This window comes from Setaria viridis, chromosome 7 (genome assembly GCF_005286985.2).
Source record: "Setaria viridis chromosome 7, Setaria_viridis_v4.0, whole genome shotgun sequence".
In the NCBI taxonomy this organism is placed as follows: domain Eukaryota; kingdom Viridiplantae; phylum Streptophyta; class Magnoliopsida; order Poales; family Poaceae; genus Setaria; species Setaria viridis.
In genome coordinates, this window is record NC_048269.2 from 27,722,781 (window position 1) to 27,745,265 (window position 22,485).

The 22,485-nt window shown below is 45.6% G+C and overlaps 3 protein-coding genes across 5 annotated transcripts; 2 read left to right on the forward strand and 1 right to left on the reverse strand.

The window, feature by feature from the left end:
• Positions 1 to 264: 264 nt before the first annotated feature.
• Positions 265 to 10,684, forward strand: LOC117865965 (DNA replication ATP-dependent helicase/nuclease JHS1). Of its 3 annotated transcripts, none has more exons than XM_034750246.2 (34): positions 265 to 718; positions 827 to 961; positions 1,139 to 1,318; positions 1,415 to 1,477; positions 1,837 to 2,037; positions 2,128 to 2,181; positions 2,256 to 2,317; positions 2,440 to 2,572; positions 2,754 to 2,864; positions 2,960 to 3,056; positions 3,183 to 3,259; positions 3,686 to 3,751; positions 4,052 to 4,207; positions 4,940 to 4,995; positions 5,089 to 5,149; positions 5,226 to 5,336; positions 5,409 to 5,465; positions 5,586 to 5,720; positions 5,793 to 6,023; positions 6,373 to 6,447; positions 6,537 to 6,658; positions 6,757 to 6,829; positions 6,915 to 7,019; positions 7,107 to 7,274; positions 7,494 to 7,563; positions 7,638 to 7,789; positions 8,021 to 8,098; positions 8,188 to 8,280; positions 8,387 to 8,524; positions 8,644 to 8,683; positions 8,758 to 8,831; positions 9,351 to 9,485; positions 9,898 to 10,017; positions 10,310 to 10,684. In XM_034750246.2, exons 1-34 carry the CDS (start codon positions 452 to 454, stop codon positions 10,469 to 10,471), a joined length of 3,858 nt encoding a protein of 1,285 aa, XP_034606137.1. In that variant the 5' UTR covers positions 265 to 451; the 3' UTR covers positions 10,472 to 10,684. The 3 variants fall into 3 exon arrangements, with proteins under 3 accessions (XP_034606137.1, XP_034606135.1, XP_034606136.1); XM_034750244.2 differs by having other exon boundaries at positions 266 to 718; positions 1,412 to 1,477; XM_034750245.2 differs by having other exon boundaries at positions 267 to 718; positions 1,412 to 1,477; positions 7,641 to 7,789.
• A 209-nt stretch (positions 10,685 to 10,893) lies between these two features.
• Positions 10,894 to 12,935, forward strand: LOC117864825 (nuclear poly(A) polymerase 4). Its single transcript, XM_034748912.2, has one exon. It carries the CDS (start codon positions 10,998 to 11,000, stop codon positions 12,678 to 12,680), a length of 1,683 nt encoding a protein of 560 aa, XP_034604803.2. The 5' UTR covers positions 10,894 to 10,997; the 3' UTR covers positions 12,681 to 12,935.
• Positions 12,936 to 17,502: 4,567 nt separating this feature from the next.
• On the reverse strand, positions 17,503 to 18,649 carry LOC117865756 (uncharacterized). Its single transcript, XM_034749999.2, has one exon. It carries the CDS (start codon positions 18,462 to 18,464, stop codon positions 17,799 to 17,801), a length of 666 nt encoding a protein of 221 aa, XP_034605890.1. The 5' UTR covers positions 18,465 to 18,649; the 3' UTR covers positions 17,503 to 17,798.
• Between the last annotated feature and the right edge of the window lie 3,836 nt (positions 18,650 to 22,485).

The window sequence follows — 22,485 nt, forward strand, 5'->3', positions numbered from 1 at the left end:
TTTAGAGGTACAACTATGGTGGGCTTTGCCAACGGCTAAAAGCCTGGAGCAAAGATGCCCCGTGGGCCTTCAAAACTGATTTTGAGCCACGAAGTGTGAAATGGGCCCAGTTTTTAGTTCTTTTGAGGAAGGGCCCAATGTTCAGCAGGCTTCGTTCGATGGTCGGACCAATTTGTTTGATGGGCGGAAACTAGCTCTTGCGCCCATCCGGAGCAAATAGACAGGCCCATTCCGCACCGCCAAAATTGCTCCGCGCGGGAATTCCAATTTCCTCCCCAACTCCACCCGCTTCCCACTTCCCAGCGCCCCGCCGATTCCTCCCCATTCCCCTCTCCCTCTCTTCTCCTTCCCTCCCCAATCCGATCCCCTCCATTTCCGCCGCCGCCGGAGCCCCGCCCGCCAAGAAACCACCCAAAATCCCTAGAACGCATCCCGAGTCCATTAATCGCCAATGCCTCCGAAGAAGCGCGCCGCCTCGGCCGCCGCCTCCAAGAAGCCGCCGTCGTCGCAGCCGTCGCAACCCGCCAAGTTCGGCATCCTCCACTTCTTCGAGCGCCAGACCCAGGCCTCCCAGAACGCCAAGCGCCAGAAGCCCGACCCCCCTCCGCCTCCGCCTCCTCCTCCTCCGCCGCCGCCGCCCGAGGAGGAGCCGACGGAGGTCTCGCCGGAGGTCACCAAGGCGCTGGCGCCGAAGCGGGTCAGGTTTTCTCCCGGAATGGTGAGTACCAGTCGTCTCCCTGTCACAGCTCAGATTTTGTCTTCTTTAGCGGCGGTTCGGGTGGACTCCTTATATGCTTTGGTCTGACGAGTTCGTTGCGCGTTTCAGTTGATTAAGCAGAGCCAGGACGATGGGGCCGCGGAGGTGGTGACTTGGAAGATCTCGCCGGTGAACCATCGCCTGGGTACAGCGAAATCGAGGCAATTTCTGGGGATGGCGCTTCATCCGTGCTCAAACAACGAGGTACCGTAATTTCTGCAGTTCTTTTGCCTAGGTATGGGTCAATGCTGGCGCAGCTCACCTATGATGGTGAGCTTGTATTTGTCTTGGCGTGTACTTGGCCTGTACAACCAGTGGGTGTGGCAGATGAAACTCTTCATTTTTGTCTGATTTCCACTTCGTCTGTAATTGATATGGTAGAAAAATTCCTCACTCGAGGCTATGAAGAAGTGGCATTCATCTCCATTGGGCTTGTCGAGGTGTACTGCTTCAGGGCGTAATTCAGGCATTATTGGATCTGCTCTAGCTGGCTGTGATGGTGTCGACGACTCTCAGAGCCCATTTCGGACTCCGCCATCGCTCTCCTATGGTTGCAGTGAGGTATATTCGTCTTGTGCTTTGGTATTCTGCATGTTGTCAGCTGAATGTGGTTGCTAGTCATTTCCTGGGGTAATCTTTTTGTTCCATGAGCAGCAGTTGAACGGTGGTGGCACTTCAGAGGGAGGACTTGAACCGCTGGGAGCAGGGCAGCACAAAAAGGTGAACTAGACAGGTTCCTCAAGATACTACTAGACTAATACACTAGTACTACTCCCTCTGGTCCAAAATGTAGACGTTCTAGTTGTCCGAAGTCAAAATTTTCTAACTTTGAGATTTATAGAAAAATATATTAATATCCACAATATCAAATAAATGCATTATCAGGACATATTTTATGATGGTTTTAACTAAATTAATTTGGTGTTGTAGATGTTGATGTGATTTTCAATAAACTTGGTCAAAGTTAGAGAAGTTTGACTTAGCACAAAACTAAAACGTCTTACATTTTGGAATGAAAGGAGTAGTTATTTCAGACGAAGTCATAATTTAATCAAATTGTGAAATTGTTCTCTTTCCAGGCATTACTTGATCTTCTAGATCAAGTTGAGGATGCAATTATGGAAGAAGAATTGCCAGTTGATACTGAAAGTAAAGTAGGGCAAGCCACAAACGAGGATAATACCAACAAAAATTGTTCTTCTGTTTCTAATGGTGATTTAATTGTCCCATCCAAGAAAACCATTGATGCCCCACCCTTGGATAGTTTCCTTGTATTGGAGGTTTACCTTTTAACTTACTCCTGTTGGTTTTGAGTTAATGTCAAAGAACTCTCCTAGTGAAGAAATAAGAGCTTTTGTGTTACCTCTCAGGTGTCAGAAAAACATAAAGCTGATGATTCATCAAGTGATCGTTATCCTGTTAAGGTGCATGCTGCTCTGCCTTCCTTGTCTCTGTGATAGCCTTTCTTATTCTGCGAAGTAACTGATTGTTTTGTCAGATCCTGCGCCTGCTGAATGAACACTCCGGGAAAGAATGTGCCTTGCATTTGTGTGATGAGTGGTCAGTACAAAATAATACTGCCTAGCTAGCTGCATCACACCCTCTCCTAGTTTGATTCTTTTTTTAAACACCATGCATCACCAACATCAGTTCTTTTGAACCTTCTACTCAAACTGTTGCAGGTTCCATAGTCTTGTTGGGCCTGGTGATACTGTGAATGTCATTGGAGAATTTGGTGACCAAGGAAAGTGCATTGTTGATCATGACAACAATCTTGTTATTGTCCATCCAGAGTTACTCATTTCTGGGACACGGGTTGGTACTATCCCCTGTTCTTATATTTTGTTCCATGCTCAAACAGCTACAGTAACCTGGATGACAAGACACTTCGTTATGACCTTGTCATAAATTGCACATTATCAAAGTTTTCTATAAGAAAAGGCATTTGTTCACCATCTTTTCCTACTGCATGTTTTTGATAATTAGTATATTTTAGGTTGCTTCCAGCTTCCATTGTCCAAGAAGATCTGTACTGGATGACAGACTAAAAAGCAATGAATATTCAACCAGTGCCTTGATTGGTACTCTTCTTCATCAAGTCTTTCAGGTTCTCTACACTAGACATGCTGACTTTTACCACGTTTTGGTCAATTGATACAGTAATTGTGGAGATAATCGACATTCCTTTTGCTTGTGTCTCAGGCTGGGCTACTTGAGGATGCTCCTTCATGGCAATTCTTGGAACAACAAGCAAAAGAAGTTCTTGTAAAAAACATTGAGAGTTTATATGCATGTGAAGGTAAGATCCTGGACAAAATAGTCTACTATGGATTGTTTGTGAGCATGTTTGATCTGAGTACTGTAATGGTTTCGGTGTTACCTTTTTGTACACCAACTTGCTAACTTTTATTGTCCTCTTATGCAGCCAATGAAAGCAACATGTACTCCACGCTTATTGAAGCAATCCCTAAGATATTAAACTGGTTCAAATGCTTTTTAAAGGTAGAGAACCTGGCTTTCAGATTTGAAATCAATAAGTTCATGTGCTTTTATCCTTCATTAACTCCAATGATTCTGGTTGTACCAAGGATTTCTAGTTTTACCATGTTTCCAATTATTTTTTCTGGTTTTTTATTAAAAGAAACCTTCCATTATAGACTACTAGTTTCTTTTAAAAATTATTGGTGAGAAATAGTGAAACAATTCTTTACTCACTTATGCCACATTGCCACTGTTATTATAGTTTTGAAGAGGAGGTTTTGGATTTAGGCATTTTCTATACATAATCCTTGCAGTTTATTCATAAAGTTAATTGGCGAAACATCTGCATCGAAGCCGTTGAAGTTTATCTCTTGCTGCTTCTGTACTTTTCTATAGAATATATGACCATACACTTGGTTATTTTCTAATGATACACCGCACTTTCAGGGTTCAAAATGCTCCAATGTTGATTTTGGACATACTGAAGGAAGAAAGACTGTTGGGGTGACTGAGGTAGGGATAATATTGAGCTCACAATAGGTTGGAATAGGCCCTTATTATCTTAGGTGGACTGTGTATGATTTTTTTTTTGGACGGATTATTAGCACTCTAGCAGTCTATTTTGTGGTTCCTTCCACCAAAAGAAAGCAGCCCATGTTATTGCGATATATCCTGTTTTCTTATGCCTCTCATTCACCGAATTTGCACTATCCCCACGTTTAAATTTCTGGCTAGATATTGTGCCGTATGAAAGATGTCTCCATGCATCGTAGTTTCTCCCTTTTATTAATATGAAATCCAAATATGCCTTAGGTGATGGATATTGAGGAAATGGCATGGGCCCCAAGATACGGTTTGAAAGGGATGATTGATGCTTCTGTAATATCAAGGGTCGACTCATGCAATGGTGGCTCATATGATAAAATAATGCCACTAGAGTTCAAAACTGGTAAAGGAACTAGTGGCCAGGTAAAGCAAATTCCTGGATACTAATAAAGATGCACTTTTTACATCTACTTTTAGCATGCTTCATTTATTTATTTTTCACTAACATGCTGGAACTATTTACCTACTGCAACATAAGCCATACTTGTGGCGGGGCTGGTAACCTTTTATAGTTGCTGGGATTGAGATTTATTATTTACCGTATAGTATCAACTGAGTTTTCACCTTGGGAAATGGGCCTGACACTTAGTTTCATATGATTGATAACAAAAAACATGGTTTTCAAATATTGTAAGTAATGAGTTTAGTGTGTTTCGTATGAAGCAATCCTGAACTAGTTTTTTTTACTGTCTTCCTGTCTTTTCGGAAGCTCGTTGCTGATTGCATACTTGTATAGCTTTTCTGCAGTAGTGCACGGGTGCACCCAATGCCACTTGCTGTTAACAATTGTATGGGAATTACTGTCAACTACCTAGTGCTGTCCAGTCCTTTCACATGGTCATTCTTTAGATTGCATAATCACTGCATGCCAGATCTTTTGAGATTGGGATCCTTCTTTATTACATGCTTCATATGTGGGACGTCTTGTCCTTACCTTTAGCTTTACTATTCATTTAAGGAAAGAAGACTTTGTTGTATTTCTTTCCTTTCCTGTATTGCCATCTACCTAACCAATTCTCGAGAAATAAACATCTATTCGTTTCATGAATTCAGTCACTTTTGTATTGCCATTTACAAATGTTTGTCTATACGCAGACAGCTATGGAACACTCTGCTCAAGTGATATTGTACACACTATTGATGACAGAGAGGTACAATACACTTATTTCTTTCAACACTTTTCCTTTGATCCGTGGTTGTTCTGCAGTCTTTGTATTAATCCCTTGGTAACCTTGTCCTTTCAGATACTTGAATAAGGATATTGACTCGGGTCTTCTGTATTATCTTCACACAGACCAGACATTGGTAATCTCGTAAGATGATACTCAAGATGCATGCTTGCGTACCCCATTCTTATCCATCTTTTCCTTACTTTCTTTAGGGAATTAAAGTAAAGAGGTCTGATTTAATTGGGATAATAATGCGCCGCAATGAGCTTGCCGCAGAGATCCTAAAGGCATCAATTTCACAGAGTTTTCCTCCAATGTTACAGGTGGAACTAGAAACTTATGCATAACTGATTCATTTGTGGAATTCAATTTAAATCCTGTTCCTTTTCTTACAGAGCCCATCAACATGTAATAGGTGTCGACACCTGAACTCTTGCACCATATACCACAAGGTTTGAATATTCTTATTTTTTTTCGTGATGAAGCCTTTCTTTAGTGGTACTATTGTTGAAAGTTTTTGTTGGTAAAAAAAAATATTTATCTATCTACATTAAATTTACATTTTGCAACAGGCACATGGAGGAAATGCTGCAACTAGCGGGCTTGGTGATCTATTTGACAACCTTGTAAATCACTTGACAGTCTCACATCATAACTTTCTTAAACATTGGGATAGATTGATTGATCTCGAAGCTAGAGCTTCTCAGGTATATTAGTTTGTTGAATGTGCTTTGGAACTTGAAGTTTACCTGCTTAACCTCAGTTTATGCTAAATATAGGTAAAAAAGAAGAATATTTTCCAGCCCTATCATTCAAATTCTGGGAGTGGGAATTGTGCACCATCTTATTTTGCCCTTGACATAAAAAATGGGCATTTGATAGATTCTTCAGGGAAAAGCAAAAGATACATATACAACTTTGTTTACCATAAGATGCAGCCTGAAACAGTTGACCAGGCAGGTGCTCAATTTGACAGCCTAGATTTCAGCCTCAAATGTGGTGATCCTGTGGTAAGTCCTATTCACTTTATGAGATGAATAATTGTTATGGGTATTTCAAGCTTCTTAAAATACTCATGGTTTGACATACTGTCCTATCAATTATTTCTAAATGTAGGGCATGCCACTTTTATTGTTTGCACCATTATCCAACTAAATTCAATAGTAACTAAATAGAGGTGCAAGTTCTCAGTGACATGGTCATCCAGTGTAAGATAATCAAGTTAATACCAGTTTGAAATTTTTTTGCTGTTGTAGATTAACTAATCATCCATATAATGATGGTGCATGAACATTGTTGCTACGTTATTTTTATGCGTGTCCATAATAAATTCTATCATATCTTCTAATGTCTTGCTAGGTGCTTAGCACTCAATCTGGGAGAATAGCAGTTGCAAATGGATCTATAAGAGACATCAGTCGCTTCCACATAACGGTATTACTTGGCAATAAAAAACCTACAGCTCTTTTGTCCATTTAATTTTGTTAGGCTGAATATAAGCATTTCTAATTGAATGCTTCTAGGTCTCTTTACCACGCCGTCTGAGAATTCCAGATAGTAATTCCTTGTCTGAGCCAGATGACCTCACACGTGAAATTTGGCGTATAGATAAAGATGAGTTTAGTTCTTCGTTTGCCATAATGAGGTTAGTTCTTGTTTTTATTTGTTTTCTTCCATCCTTTTGGTGGGTGATTCACACAAGTTCAATCTTTCTAACTTGAATCCACATTGGCCTATTGCTAGACTCAACCTTGTTCAACTATTTGCTCAGAATCCACAAAATTCTCACCTACGGAAGTTGATTGTTGATCTTGAGGTCAGTTCACATAAGAGTACATTCATGCTACAGCATATCTCCCGCACCTTTTTTCTCTGAATTTTCCTAATTTGGATGTTTATAGGCTCCCAGATTTGATAGTGGAGGGCTGTTTAGCCAAGATCCCGCACTATCATACATACGCTCACTGCCAAATTTGAACAATGACCAACAAAGATCATTGCATAAAGTAAATATTTTCTCTTTCACTTCTTGATCTCTTTCTGTAATCTGAATAATCATGTCCACCCTGTACTAATGCATATGTTTCTTTCAGATTCTAGGAGCAAAGGATTATTCTTTAATTTTAGGAATGCCTGGAACAGGCAAAACATATACAATGGTTCATGCTGTGAAGTCACTATTGATAAGAGGAGAATCTATTTTGCTAACTTCATATACTAACTCAGCTATTGATACTCTGCTCATGAAGTTAAAGACTGAGGTTTGTGTTCTTCCCTAAATGTGGTAGTTTGCACTGCAACTTCCTCATTTGTTCTAAACTTTTCTTGGGTTTGGAGAATCTTCAATTTAGTCCTTCAACTTTTGTAATTTTACTTTCATTTCAATCCAGTTGACTACTCCAATGAGCAGCTCTCTCTCTCTTCGCTGAAGGAATACAACATGAACGCCCTTTGTTCTGATTGATATCTCATTCTTGTAGGGTGTAGATTTTATTCGGATTGGAAGGCATGAAGCTGTACATCCTGATGTCAGGGATCACTGCTTGTCAAGTCAGAACTTATACTTTATCATTCTACTTACAGTTTTGGAAAGAAAGTATGTTTTGATTATTTGTTGCGGACAGCAGCTGAGGTCCAATCGGTAGATGCCATTAAAGCAAGGATGGAGCAAGTGCAGGTTGTTGGAGTTACTTGTTTGGGAATATATCATCCCTTGTTAGCACACAAGAAGTTTGACACATGTATCATGGATGAAGCTGGGCAAATAACATTACCGGTAAGAAGAAACAAGGAACACTTGGTATCTTTTTGGCCAGCGAAAAAAGGAGTGCTTAGTGATTTGGTGCTAAAAGATATAATAGAGAACAAAAAATGATGCTTATTAACTGGAGAACATATTTCACACTTTTTGGTGGTAGGACAAACTAGTTCTGTCAAAATGGTTTCCATAGAAGTTTAGATCCCTCTCCATTTACATTCTCTCACATATTTTTTTGGCACTTGCCAGGTATCACTGGGACCATTGATGCTTGCAACTAAGTTTGTTCTAGTAGGAGACCATTACCAACTTCCTCCACTTGTCCAGGTATCTACTAATTTGCGTATGTACCCCATTTTCTTATTTCCACCCTTACTTTGTGGTTTTAAGAGTTTTCTTTTGTAAAACAATTGTAGAGCTCTGAAGCTCGAGAAAATGGGATGGGCATTAGCTTATTTTGGAGGTTATCAGAAGCACATCCTCAGGCAATCTCAGCACTACGCTGCCAGGTATTCGTTAGTACTTATCTTTGTCACGATCTTGACCAATTATACACATTTACTACTGAGTTAAGGCCCCTTGTGCCATTTGAATTCACTGTCTGCCTTGCTTCAGTACCGCATGTCATCTGGCATCATGGAGCTGTCAAATGCATTGATTTACGGCAATAGGTTGTGCTGTGGTTCATTGGAAATTGCAAATGCCAAACTCAAGTTTTCTGGTAGAGAATCAGTGCAATTGAAGTTGAGAGAGGTAATACTCCGTATCCCTTAAGTTTTCCATTTCGTCTCAACTTAAAAGAACTTCATCGCTCATCAAGGTCATGATTAAGCAGTGTTCTTTTAATAGTCGTGTCCAACTTTCAATTGCAGATCTTGAACGCTGATAGGGCTGTCATCTTTGCCAACACAGGTCTTTGCTTCATAAACTTAGTTGTTATTCTGATAATTTTTGTTTCAAGGCTAAATATGTGAACAATTTCGCAGATCAAATACCAGCACTTGAGACAAAGGATCACAGAACTGTGAACAATCCCACAGAAGCACACATAATTTCTTGGGTATGTACATATGTGTGCTAGTATGGGCCGTATTCCATACCTCTGTTTATATCTCTGCTTACATGCTGCTTGCTGTTTGGCTTAGTGCTCCTGTGCCTGCACACATACTCCAAGTAAAAACCACTTTGTGTGCTTGTACTTCTGAGTTAACAAGCAGGTTGTTCCCAGGTTCTTTGTGGTGCAATGCTAACCACATGCGAGTGCAGGGTGGTGTGAGTGTGCTGGGTGGGGGTTCGTCGCTGGTCCTCCTGCGTGTTTGAGATGAACTAAGAGAGGAAAATATGCCAAAATATAAAATGATCTGGTCCTATAAACTTGGGCTGTATGCTTAGCGTTGCAAACGTCTAAATGTGGGCCAAAAGACCAACTTCAACTTTTGATGATTTCCAATGCATTGGGTGATATCGAGCTGTTTTCATGCAACTGAGATGGATATGTAATATGCTTTGAGTTTTTTTTGTATATATAACTTTTTAAACATACCAGCCTGATGTAGACACTTCACCCCCCCTTTTGCAGATCACCAAAGAATTGCTAAGGAGAGGTGTACCTCAAGATGATATTGGTATCATAACCCCATACAACGCCCAAGTGAATCTTATTCAGCAATGCACTGATGGTTTGGTTGAGGTTCACACAATCGATAAATACCAGGTTGACAATTTTCTGATTCCTTAATGCATGACAAACTTTTATAGCCGATTCTGCAACATTCTGTGTTAGCAATTAATGGGAATAGTTTCATTCTCGTTCCAATTAGTTATGTCTTGTGTTTTGGTAATATTGTAAAAGGCAGTTAAGCTTACCATGCTTACTCTCTAGTCAAGATTTGGTAATCATTCTCAGTTTCTCACTGGGAAAGAGGAACCCCCTTCTTTTGGTGCTAGAAAATGGTCATTTCGTCAGTTTATCGCTGTAGATGTTTTATCCTTTAACGGATGAAAGCTGTTGAGATTTGAAAGCCACCATACTTTGCTTCTTGTTTTGTTAGCCACGTTTGTAACAAGGTGTTCCAATAGAGGCCTCTGCATGGTCTTCTAACGCTGAAGAGTTCAACTTGTTTCAGGGTAGGGATAAGGAATGCATAATAGTATCTTTTGTGCGCTCCACTTCAAATTCCAGGGCTAGTGGTTCTTCTTTGCTTGGTGACTGGCACAGGATCAATGTTCTGTTGACACGTGCAAAGGTAACTTGCTATGAGTGTGATTTCATGTATCACATATTCCCCGAAGCTATCTTCTTTATGAACTATCAGAGACCTTCAGCACTGTCAACATTGTTGTTTTGGTAATGAAGTGTTAGATAGTACATACGTACGGTGAAAATGTAAGCATATCACTTGTATTGTACTAACATACAGTCACTGAGAAGCCAAAATATGTCAGTACCTTGGTTAAGCCAGACATCATGCAGTCATGCTTATAGGTTCCCATTCCTATTTCTGTATTTTTTACCTTGTTTTGGTGATTATGTTGCAGAAAAAGCTCATCATGGTTGGATCACGTGGAACCCTTTCGACAATACCTTTGCTAAGGCTCCTTGTTGACAAGGTAGCTGAGATTGGTGGCCTGTTGGACCTGACAAATAATGATGTGCGTTCTCTTCGAGAACTTAGAGGTTCTTGTTTGAACGCACAATAGATTGTATGATAGACGAATTTTGTATGTTTTGAGGCTAACCTGTAAATATGTTGTAAATTTTGCTTTTGGAAATGTATAGTAAGTGTAGCCAAGAACCACACTGCTAGAGCTTGGGTGGTCCTTGAGTTTTGTATGCATAGTAAATGTATCAGGATAGCAGTGTAATATTTTTGGAGGGGTCCCAGGTAACTACTGTATTGAGTGTTGACTGTAGCTGGGTCCGGCATGTAAATTTTGTAATCAAGCAGTTCATTACACGCTGTGAATCCGACAGACCATTGAAATCCGCAAGTCCGACTCCCACTGGGAATCAGGCTACGTCGTCTCAGTCACATGTGACATTCGAGTATCCGACTCCAGACTGGCGATTCCGACTCACCGACTTCGACCAGGGATCGATTTCGATCAGCGCTCGGAAGTCGGATCCGCGCTCAGGCGAAATAAAAGGGAGCGCTGCCCTTCGTAGCAGCTCATTCTTTCTCGGTTTCTCCCACGACCACGATCGCTCGCTCGCACACACGCCGCCATGTCCATGGCGTCCTCCCAGCCGAAGCAGATGTTCGGTGAGCCCATCTCTCTGGTTGGCCCGACGGCGGCCGACCTCGAGAGCACGGCGGAGCTCGAGAAGCTCCTGCACGAGGCCGGGCTGTACGAGAGCCCCGAGGAGTCGGCGCTCCGCGAGGAGGTGCTGCGCGACCTCCAGGCCATCGTCGACCGCTGGGTGAAGCAGCTCGCCTTCCAGCACGGGTACCCCGACGCCATGGTCGAGGAGGCCAACGCCCTGCTGGTCCCCTTCGGCTCCTACCGCCTCGGCGTCCACGGCCGCGGCTCCGACATCGACGCCCTCGTCGTCGGGCCTTCCTACGCTGACCGCGACTACGATTTCTTCGTCGTGCTCGCCGGCGCCCTGGCGGAGACGGAGGCGGTGACGCAGCTGCAGCCCGTGCCCGGCGCGCACGTCCCCGTCATGAAGCTCCGGTTCCGCGGTGTGCAGGTGGACCTCGTCTACGCCAACGTCGACCTCGTCGTGGTGCCCCGGGACCTGGACCTCGGCGACCGGTCTCTGCTCCGCGGCGTCGACGGCGTCACCGCCCGCAGCCTCAACGGCGTGCGCGTGGCCGCGGAGATCCTGCGGCTGGTCCCCGACGCCGCCGCGTTCCGCACGACGCTCCGGTGCGTGAAGCACTGGGCCAAGGCGCGAGGGGTCTACTCCAACGTCTCCGGCTTCCTGGGCGGTGTCGCCTGGGCCGTCCTGGTGGCGCGCGTCTGCCAGCTCTACCCGAACGCCGCGCCCAGCATGCTGGTGCCGCGCTTCTTCAAGGTGCTCGCGCAGTGGAGGTGGCCGGCGCCGGTGATGCTCCGGGACATCGAGCACGACGCCGAGCTCGGGCTCCCCGTCTGGGACGCCCGCCGGAACCCGCGCGATCGGGCCCACCTCATGCCCGTCATCACGCCGGCGTACCCCTGCATGAACTGCACCTACAACGTATCGCCGGCCACCCAGCGCGTCATCTGGGAGCAGATCCAGGCCGGCGACGCCGCGTGCCGGGAGATCGCCGCCACCGCCGGCCGCGGCTGGGAGGCGCTGTTCCGGCCGTTCCAGTTCTTCGGGGCGCACAAGAGCTACCTGCAGGTGGACGCCACGGTGGCCGGCGGCGAGGACGAGCTCCGGGAGTGGAAAGGGTGGGTGGAGTCGCGGCTGCGGCAGCTGGTGGCCAAGGTCGAGAGGGACACGTACGGCGAGCTGCTCTGCCACCAGAACCCGCACGCCTATGACGCGGAGCCTCACGGCCTGCACTGCACGTCGTCTTTCTTCGTCGGCTTGTCGAAGCCACAGCAGCAGCAGCAGCCGCCGCCAGGGCAGCAGCCACAGTTTGATCTCCGGGCGACGACGGAGGAGTTCTTGCAGGACGTGTACACGTACGGCTTCTGGAGGCCCGGCCTGGAGGTGGCCGTCAAGCACGTCCGGCGGAAGGACCTGCCGCCGTACGTGATGCAGAAGATCCGTAGTCCGAATAATAGCCATGAGCTCAAGAGGAAGCGCGGCGGCGATGACGGATCTTCCTCGTCGTCGCCATCGTTGTCTTCGTCCTCCCCATCCTCTGGTGAGGACGACTCCGGCCGAAGACCGATCAGACGGGCGAAGCTCGGAAGCTGCATCCAACAGAGTAATTCTCTCCCCGGCATTAGATTTAGTTCTACAGCATAGGGCATCGCCTGATACAAAGATAACTAATCTGAGGATCCAAGCTCCAGCAGGCAGCAGTCAAGCATCTTCAATCGGCAGTCGATATGCGGCTGACTGACAGTCTTCGGGATAGCATTCAAGCAGAGACAATGGTCCAAACAGAGTACATGCGACATGAAAAGTTGAAAACCCCATGTACGATCACAGCATGGATGTACAATGCTCAGTGCATATAGTAGCAGGAATCTATTTGTCACAATTACTCCTGTATATGGATCGCTGGTGTAAAATCTTGTATGATAAGCCTTCCAAGAATTGTGTTGTTATCATTCACCTTGTAAAGAGAATTATACCAAAACTTGATTACTTGAGTTTGTATATCCGTCAAGTAATAAACGATATACTACATGAGATGCAGGAAACCAACAGCCACGGCCCACTCAATCCGCCGCCGCCGGTGCTCCCGTAGACCCCGCCGAATCGCTCGATTCCACGCCGCCGCGGCGACGCTGCTCAGCCCTCGTCCACGGCCGCGGTGACAGCCCGCCTCAACTCGCCGCGTCTCCTGTCCAAACATCGAAACTAACAGGAGGAGTGGAGGGCGAAAGGGCGGTGGCGGCCGCCGCCGGTGAACGGCGGCGGAGGACGGGCGAGAGCGGGAGGAGCCGAGCCAGTCCAATACAGGGTGCATTCTGCAAATGATAGGAGGCATTTTGCAAATATTTGGATCGCGACTATTGATCGCGATCCAAAACAGGGGGCTTTTTGTAAATAAAAGGGGGTAATTTGCAAATATTTGGGTCGTGATTATTGATCGCGATTCAAATCAGGGGGCACTTTGTAAATATTAGGGGGGGCATGTGCGAATACGCCGGAACGGCCACACGGCGGCCGGCGAGGCTGCTCTGCCACCAGAACCCGCACGCCTACGGCTGGCAGTGTACGTCGTCCTTCTTCATAGGCTTGTCGAAGCCGCCGGCGACGGCTCCGGGGTAGCAGCCGCGGTTCGACCTCCGTGCGGCGACGGAGGAGTTCTTGCAGGACGTGTACAGGTACGGCTTCTGGAGACCCGGCTTGGAGGTGGCCGCGAAGCACGTCCGGCGGAGGACCTGCTGCCGTACGTGATGCAGAAGATTCGTAGTCCGAATAGCCATGAGCTCAAGATGAAGCGCGGCGACGACGGATCTTCCTCGTCGTCGCCATCATCGTCTTCGTCCTCCCCCTCCTCCGGTGCGGACGACTCCAAGATCACTACCAATCTGAGGCATTAGCTTTAGTTCTCCAGCAGAGGGCATCGCCTGATACAAAGATAATTACCAATCTAAGGCTCCAGGCTCAAGCACACAAGAACCATCGATCGGCAGTCGATGTGCGGCTGACTGACAGTCTTCAGGATAGCTATATTCAAGCAGAGACTATGGTCCAAAAAGAGAACAGAGGACAGGAAGATAACATGTATGATCGCGGCTGAGGATTAATGGATGTACAATGCATAGGTGTAGGAATCACTATTTGTCGCAAGTACTTCTGTATATGGGTCGCAGTGTAAAATCTTTGTATCGTCAGTGATGAGCCCTCTCATAATATTGTTGTCTTACTAGTACCAATTAGATAGTCATTTTTGGAACTTCCGCGATAATCCTCACTGGATGCACTAAGAAAAAAAAGGATAAATTCTAAAATTCTCCAGCCATCAATTTGGTGGACTTGCTTTCTAGAAAAATACGTCTTGGAGTTCAAGGTGCAGATTGAGGCTCAACAACAGGCAAGGCGTTGATGTTCATGTACCGAGTACGACTGAAGCTACAGAATTCACCTACGAGGCAGTCACTCAAACCAGTGGTTTATAACGTGAATTGATGCCATGGAGTCCTTTTGTGTTCGCTGCAGCCTCAACCTGTTCAGGTCAAACAGAAACAGAACCGGATAGTCATTTTTCAGGAGCTCCCCAATATGTTCCCTGAAACTGAACTAAACTATAGCACCCCCATGCTTGTTTACTGCATTTTCCAGGAAGGAAATGCACGCAAGCTCAACTCAGCTTAAAAAAAAAACTTCGTGGCCCTGCTAATCAGACACAGAGCAATGTGGAATTATGGTTCAACAAGTCAAAAATGTTAATAATTCTGAACATTGTTTATGCTCCGTCACCGCATTCGATAAGCACAAGAACCTTGACTGCATCATCAGCACTGGCTGCAACCTTGTTCCATTCAGGCAGGTGATCAAGTGCAAAACACTGATGACTGATGAATCGTTCAGGAAAGCCAAAAAAAAGAGAGGAATAGATTGATATTCGGTTTCGCCAACGAGTACACTGATATCAGGTAGGTGATCAAGTGCAAAACACTGATGTTCCATTCAGGTAAGAAGAGCTTCGCCAACGAGTACAACATGTCAAGTTCCAGATGGACAAAGCTATACTCGATGGCAGAGCAAATTATGCTACTCTAGCAGTAATCGAGAATAAATTTTATGTGCATTGGATGACGCCAGTTATTTATTTTCCAGTGAGGTTTATCCGTGCACCAGCTGAGTGGTGCCAATAGTCTTGTCCCCGTTGTCTTGTGGTCTCAAGATTCATACATACATAAGGCGTTTGATGTTTACCAGGTTGGCTACAAATTACAAAAGCTGTCATAACAACAATGAATTAACAAGCTTCTTGTACTCCAACTAGTTAGGAGCCACAAGAGGTTAGTCACACACTATTGTGTACAAATAACATGTGCATATGAAATTGCAGTGTTTAAATTTCATAATGCTCATTTTCTTGAGGCTGATACTTTGATAAGGAACGAATGGCACACAAGTTTCAGGTTTGCTTTGAACGCAGAAATACTGGAGCACATTGTCACAGATCAAGTAGGACAATGAAAGGGTTAACAACTTATACCTGATAGAACTTGAAACAGAAGATCAAGCTGAAAAGTTCTTGAGAAACTACAGCTTAAAAAACATAGACACCCTGAAGGCCAGCACCAATCTCACTGATGCTAAAAGTGCCATCCCACCATAGATACCCTAGATACATGAGCAAAGTTTTTTATGCACCTGAGGCACACTCATTTGACCCTTCATCGGTACAGGCTGCTTCCAGTGCTGCACAAATTCACAGAATTTGAAAATAAAATCAACTAACTTACTAAGGGATCAAATTTGCTGTTGATGAATGCTTGTTTCTCACCATCCAAAACATCAGTAACTTATTATTCACAGCAACATTTGTATGGACTCATTAAGATAATATGCTTCAGGGTATACAGAATTCATCAATTTATGGGACCTGCTTCACGGTATTATTCTCACAGATAGTCCTGATGAGATTGTTTGGAGATGGACAAGGGATGGGGTATACACTGCTAAATCAGCCTATAGGATCCAGTTTCAGGGTTCTTACTGTGAATTTCAAGCCAAAACAATATGGAAAGCCCAAGCTGAAGGAAAACACGAATTCTTTGCCTGGCTGTTTCTACAAAGTAAAATTTTGACTGCAGACAAGCTCCAGGACAGGAATTGGCCTTGCAACCCGGTTTGCACTCTTTGCCAGGGGGCAGCTGAAACTGCTAAACATTTGTGTCTCCGTTGCCCTTATGCCCTGCAGGTTTGGCAACTCATGCACTCGTGGGCGCCAAGCCGGATTCCACGACCGCCAACACAAGGGAACATCCAAGAATGGTGGCGAGTTTCTCTGTATTCAGTGCTGAAGGACAATAGGAGATCGACATCAGCCCTCTTGATGTATACATGCTGGAACATATGGAACGAGCGAAATCGCAGAATCTTCCAAGGTAAACAAGCTTCCCCGCAAGCGGTTTTCAGCTTCATCAAGGAGGAAATTAGCTAGAGACAGAGAGCATGTGGCGCGCCTTTGATCAATTAGAACTATGTTAAGTTTTCGGTGTAATCTGAGAAGTGAGACTGATCATTCCTATGTAATAATCCACATGTAAAACTGGACCTCTTCTTCTTTCTTATATGATATGGCTGAGCTCCTGCCCTTTTACGTTTCAAAAAGAATTAAGATAATATGCCCTTGAGTTAAGCACAGGTGTTGCCATCCATTTGGATGTTTTCAAGTAACATTGACATAAGAGATACAACGAATGAACATAATTAAAAATAGGGTCAGCACATCAGGAGTGTAGCAGCTCATCAAAGTCATTGTGTTTTTGTTATCTCTCTTACTGCATTCCTTCATGGGCTTGGCTAAGTTGTCATAACTCAAAACCCTACCATCTAAGATCATTTAGGTAATCAACTCGGTTTGATATCAGATTGCAACATTCCACTTTCACAAATTCATTATTGTTGAGCCTATTGCCCAAATTCCAATCCAGCACCTAAATTATTACTCATTGTGAATACTGTAAAACTAGAATCCAAGTAAAGTTGCACCTGGACTGTAGAAGTTTATGTACGCAATGGCGGCGTATATGCTTTTGCCCTTGAAAACCTTCTTCGCTTTATAGGTATTTAGGTCAATTGTGAAGAGCGCACAGCTTGCACTTAAGAAAATTACACCGATACCATCTGCGAAGCCAACCACATTAGGTTAGGCCAAGATGGCATCCCTATGGAGCAGCATCTCAAGCTCAATGACCATATTTTGTGTCCACCCCACATCATCTTCACGACCAGCCTTCCTCCAAATGCAGAGCTTGTATTCATGTACAGTGGCTAATGCTAATCCACCTTCCAGCACAACATACCGCCAGTTGTACAGTGTATGTGGCACTCCAATTAAAGACATCTTGTGCGATCTAGGGCTAAACTTTAGTCCGTGTCACATTGGATATTGGATACTAATTAAGATTATTAAATATAAGCTAATTACAAAACTAATTGCACATATGGAGGCTAATTCGCGAGACAAATTTATTAAGTCTAATTAGTCTATGATTTGACAATGTGGTGCTACAGTAACCATTTGCTAATGATGGATTAATTAAGCTTAATAGATTCATCTCGCGAATTAGCTTAGGGCTTCTGCAATTAGTTTTATAATTAGCTCATGTTTAGTTCTTCTAATTAATATAGATTCATCTCGCGAATTAGCTTAGGGCTTCTGCAATTAGTTTTATAATTAGCTCATGTTTAGTTGTTCTAATTAATATACGAACATTCCACGTGACAGGGCTAAACTTTAGCCGAGGATCCAAACACGCCCAGTGATTTTTTGAACAGAAATCCAAAATACAGTGCATTCCCCACAAGCACACTGGGCATCAATGTGACAAGGTCCGAAGGCAGCTGCAGCTCTGTGGTGATTGGCTCGCTCCACGTACCGGCATCGGATGAATAGGTGCAGATGAACGCCTCCCTAGAACCACCACAGGCTACATAAACCACGAGGAAGGGTCCATGGTGACAATCGAGGTGGTTGCAGGTGCCGCAGGCGGCGCAGAGAATCGCCGCAGTCCAGTTGTACGCGTACCGCCCCAGGACGGGAATGGACAGCTCCAGCTTCTCGTCGGTGCTGGGGTCCCAGACCACGAGGACGCCCTCTGAACTCCCGGGGCACTTGAGAAGGACACGGCCGTGGCGGGCGTCGAGCGCGCGGCACTGGCAAAGGTCGGCGCCCGGCGCGCGGAAGGCGCCCGCTGTGGGCACGAAGCAGGAACTGCTGGCGTCCTCGACGATGTTGCAGAGGAACCCCAGCATGGGCGGCGTGCGGTGGAGCTCGCGAAACCTGCGGCGGAACGCGGGGCCGGAGACGAGGCGGCGCCAGCGCTTGCAGACGAGCGCGGGCTCGTGCGGCGGGAAGCGGAGGAGGATCTCCATCAGCGGCGGCGGCGGCGCCATGCTTGCGGCGGCGCGAGGCTTTGGTTGGTGGCCGGAGAGGACTGAAGCGAAGGAAAGAGTGGAGAGTGGACCGGGGGAATCATTTCGGCCTTTCCTCGTGGGCTCAGTGGATCCTCTGTCGTCGTCCGTCCCCCACGACGGTTTTTTGGATGGTTGAGCTTCCCTCGTCGGTGGCCCGTTCGATTGTTGGGCCCATACGGCTGTTAAAATCCCTCTTGTTCGTATTTAAAGCCCAGGAGCACGTAGATTTCTTTCAAATTTGAAATCGACATTTCTCTCGCTTCACCTACTGACAAAGATTGCACACCGCACAGGTCCTATCCAGCTAAGCACAATGGTGCCGGTTGGGGGTACGTCTTAGGTGAACTAAGACTATAAACCTCCTGTGTGTAAAAGAGGCCTAAAACGGGATCTAAGGACTTATTTGTAAGGATTAGGGACTCGGTTGTAGCATCCAGAGATTTTATTGTAATATTTTAGGAATCTTGTTGTAATATTCAGCTCCACCAATAAAAAAATTATAAACAACCTCCTTCTCCTCCTCCCTATAAAAGAAACCAAGGGGTGAGAGGAGGGGACTTTTGGCCATTTGCTTATTTTGATCACTCGGCTCACCTGGTTCTATCTCTCTCACTGTTCTGAAGCTAAGGAAGAATGGGCCTGTTCACTTCAGCTTATAAGCCGGCTGAAAAGTTGAAATGGCTGATTTGTTGTGAGAGGAAAACACTGTTTGGTAGCTGATAAGTCGGCTGAATAAGCTGAAGCGAACGGGCTGAATGTTGCTCGTTTGGTGTTGTGGTCCAGCTTCTCCCGAGGACAAATCCCAACAGTGCCGACGAAAGAGACAACGAGCAAGAACATCGCATTGACTGACTGTACGCTGTAGGAACCTTTGTTCATCTTCTTCTTGAAAAAAAAAAGGAACCTTTGTTCATTGCGTAACAGCGTATACATACGTCGGATCGCACCAAAACCACTAACGTCGATGACGTTGCATGACACCTCACAATCGACGGAAAACGACGAGACGTTTGGCCAACAAAAACACCGGTTGTTTAGGAGACTCGGATTGACTAATCGATCAGTTCGTATAAAGAAACGGATGCTCTCGAGACTACTTGCGCGGCACGGAAAGAAGTTGATGACAGATTTGCATTGTCTCTGCTCGTTCTATATATTAACTTGGTTGTAACCACAATTGCGTGACTGCCAAGGCGAGCACAAGTACATGTCACACTCGTGCTCATGGGTCATATAGTCGTACGAATCCATTCTACTTCTATGTAATCTACTACCATACCATACGCGGCTAGGGAAGCGTCTTCAGTACGGGTTCTTTAGTACCGGTTGTGCAATCGGTATTGCTACTTTACGGGATCACTGATCCCGATAAAATTTTATGGATCATATTGAAATATTGGGATCGGGCTTATCCCAATAAAATTTTATGGATCATATTGAAATATTTTTTGAGCAATTTTTTTTGAGCGATCATCGTCGTCCTATTGAAATATACCAGCATGCAAAAAGGGCAATGACTCCAATCAATTGTCTTCGTGTCTGGCTCTGCCCATTCTGACGTATGTGTCTGTCTATGTAACTGATGCCGGAGGACAAATTAAATATCACAAAAGGACCGGCAGAACTTAAGATGATGAGGACATGATTGACTGGTAGCATTATGCAAGCTATCGTAGCATGTTCTCCTTACCACACAAAAGTTAGCAATGGTCACCCTGTTATATTTTTATCTTACAATACTACTCCCTTCATTCCAAATTATAATTTATTTTAATTTTTTTAAATTCATAGATATTATTATGTCTAGGTGTATAATAATATCTATGAATCTAGAAAAGTTAAAATAACCTATAATTTGGAACGAAGGGAATAGCCAGCTAGTTACGGTCTTGAGTGACTTACCTTCTCAAGTCTCCCATTGACGTGATGGACCACTATATAGGACTGTTATATTGTTTTGACGGCTGATCACTCTACTGCTGAATGGTCAAGTAGAGTAGAAAATGAGGCCTCTCGATCAGGCATATAGGATAAGGTAGGAAAATGAAGCCATTTTATCTACTGTTCGCAAGTCTTTGTTTTGGCCGGGAGTGCAATCTCCTTACGTGGCCACTAACCCTCGAGTGAGTCACAGCGACATCCGTGCATTTGGCTACCTAGCTCCAGCAATTATTGCACAAGGGAGCAATGATCAAACGCCACCACGCCAGAGTGCATGGAGGCTATCAGCAGATCGGAAAAGGAAACCCAAAGCATGCTCTGATCCGCGGTCTCTCTCTAGCCACCAACTGCTGCATTTTGCATATATGTATACACGTGACTGTACTGTGCCCACCACTCGGAAAAAAAGCTTTGCACGAATAAAAAGGATTAGCCTTGCATGCCCATCTCGATCCATGACATGTCACGCGCGCATTTCTCCAGTCGATTTTGATTCTCCATCTTGGTGGTGTCAGTGTGTCTTGCTTGTAGCTGACGACGACGTGTGGTCTAGACCTGTCCTGTCAGCAGTTACATGTTACTGTTAGCTGTAGTCGTCGCGTGAGGTTGAGCGTGCGCCCAATCCCTAGGATTCTAAGTAGCTCACGCACGTGGGTGTAGCGGCGCGTACGATGGATATTGTTGCATCCAGCTGCCGCGTGTGGTTACTCGCATGTGTGCGCGCGCACGCGCCCGTATCATTGTCGTACGCGTGTACCGTAACGTACTGTGTGCGCGTGCGCCCCGGCCTGTAGCGTGCGTGCATGCATGCACACGGCGGCTGCAATGCGACGACGCCTCGTCGTGTGCGTGTGCGCTGTGCCCATCGATCACTCTGTGTACGCACGTGTAGGGCTGCACACGCGCATGTGAGCAAGTGAGATGAGACGCCAGCGAGGTGGGGGTACTGTGTCTTCTGTGTGCAGGCAGGTGCAGCAGCTTTGCTACTATAGCCGCATGCGCGCGCCCACGAACTCGACAAAGAAACCGACAGGGCGCCCGCACCAAGCCCACCATGCGTCGTCGTCTTCGTCGATGGGTCCGCGTCAGGTTTCGGGACGGTAGGGCGGTGGGAGCCCACGTTCGATGGGTGGAAACACGCGTCGCCGTCGATGCGGATCGGCGTTTTCGTCGCCGGGCGCAGCTGGGATCATGAGGCCGGGAGCGCCGCGCCCCCGGGCTCGCTCGTGGCTGCAGCTGCTGATGGCCAGGACACCCCGCCGCGCCAGTCCAGGGCAGAGCGCGGACAAGAAACGCGAACTAAGCAGTGACATCATTTTGTACTCGATCGGTCCTACCCTATAGCCACCTGTATTCACCACATATACCATGCATATGCTATGACTCCCCTTTTTTAATGTAAAAAAATATCGCCAAGCTACATGGTGTGAAAAAAATTAAATAAAACTCTTGGTGGAGCCTCGAGAAGTTAGGAAAAATTTGCACTTGGAAACGGCTACCCAAGGCCTGTACACAGAAACGCTTGGTACTCCTTTTCAAAAAAAAAAACGCTTGGTAAATTCCTTCCTCACTTGTCACCGCGCGGTGAAACGGCGGCTAGCCGCGTGCACGGCTCCGTACATGCATGGAGGATGGAGCGCGCGCGTGCCTGCCGCCGATGAGGGTGGGCCGCCGTGGTTGCTTGCATGTGCCGCCGCTGCTGCCCTGCTCACCGGATCGCCGGCTTTCTTCCTTGTCTTTTGGGGGCTCATGCTCATGCATCTCGGTTTCTACGCTGCTGCAGAAGCGCCGCGTCAGTTTGCTCTCTCTTTCCCTACCATTTCCCGCTGTCCCTTCTGCTGTAAACTTTTTCTACAAAGTCCACACGCCCACAAGCAATACAAGTACACAGGGATTCCGAGGGCATGCCGAAAGCGAAGGCCACAACTTTAAGAGCATCTCCGAGGGTCTAAACTGAATCAATATTTTTTTCAACAGCAGGAAAGAAAGAGACTAGTTTAGAGTTAGCTGAATCAATATTTTACTTGTTGAACAGTAGGAAAAGGAAGAGGCTAGCTAA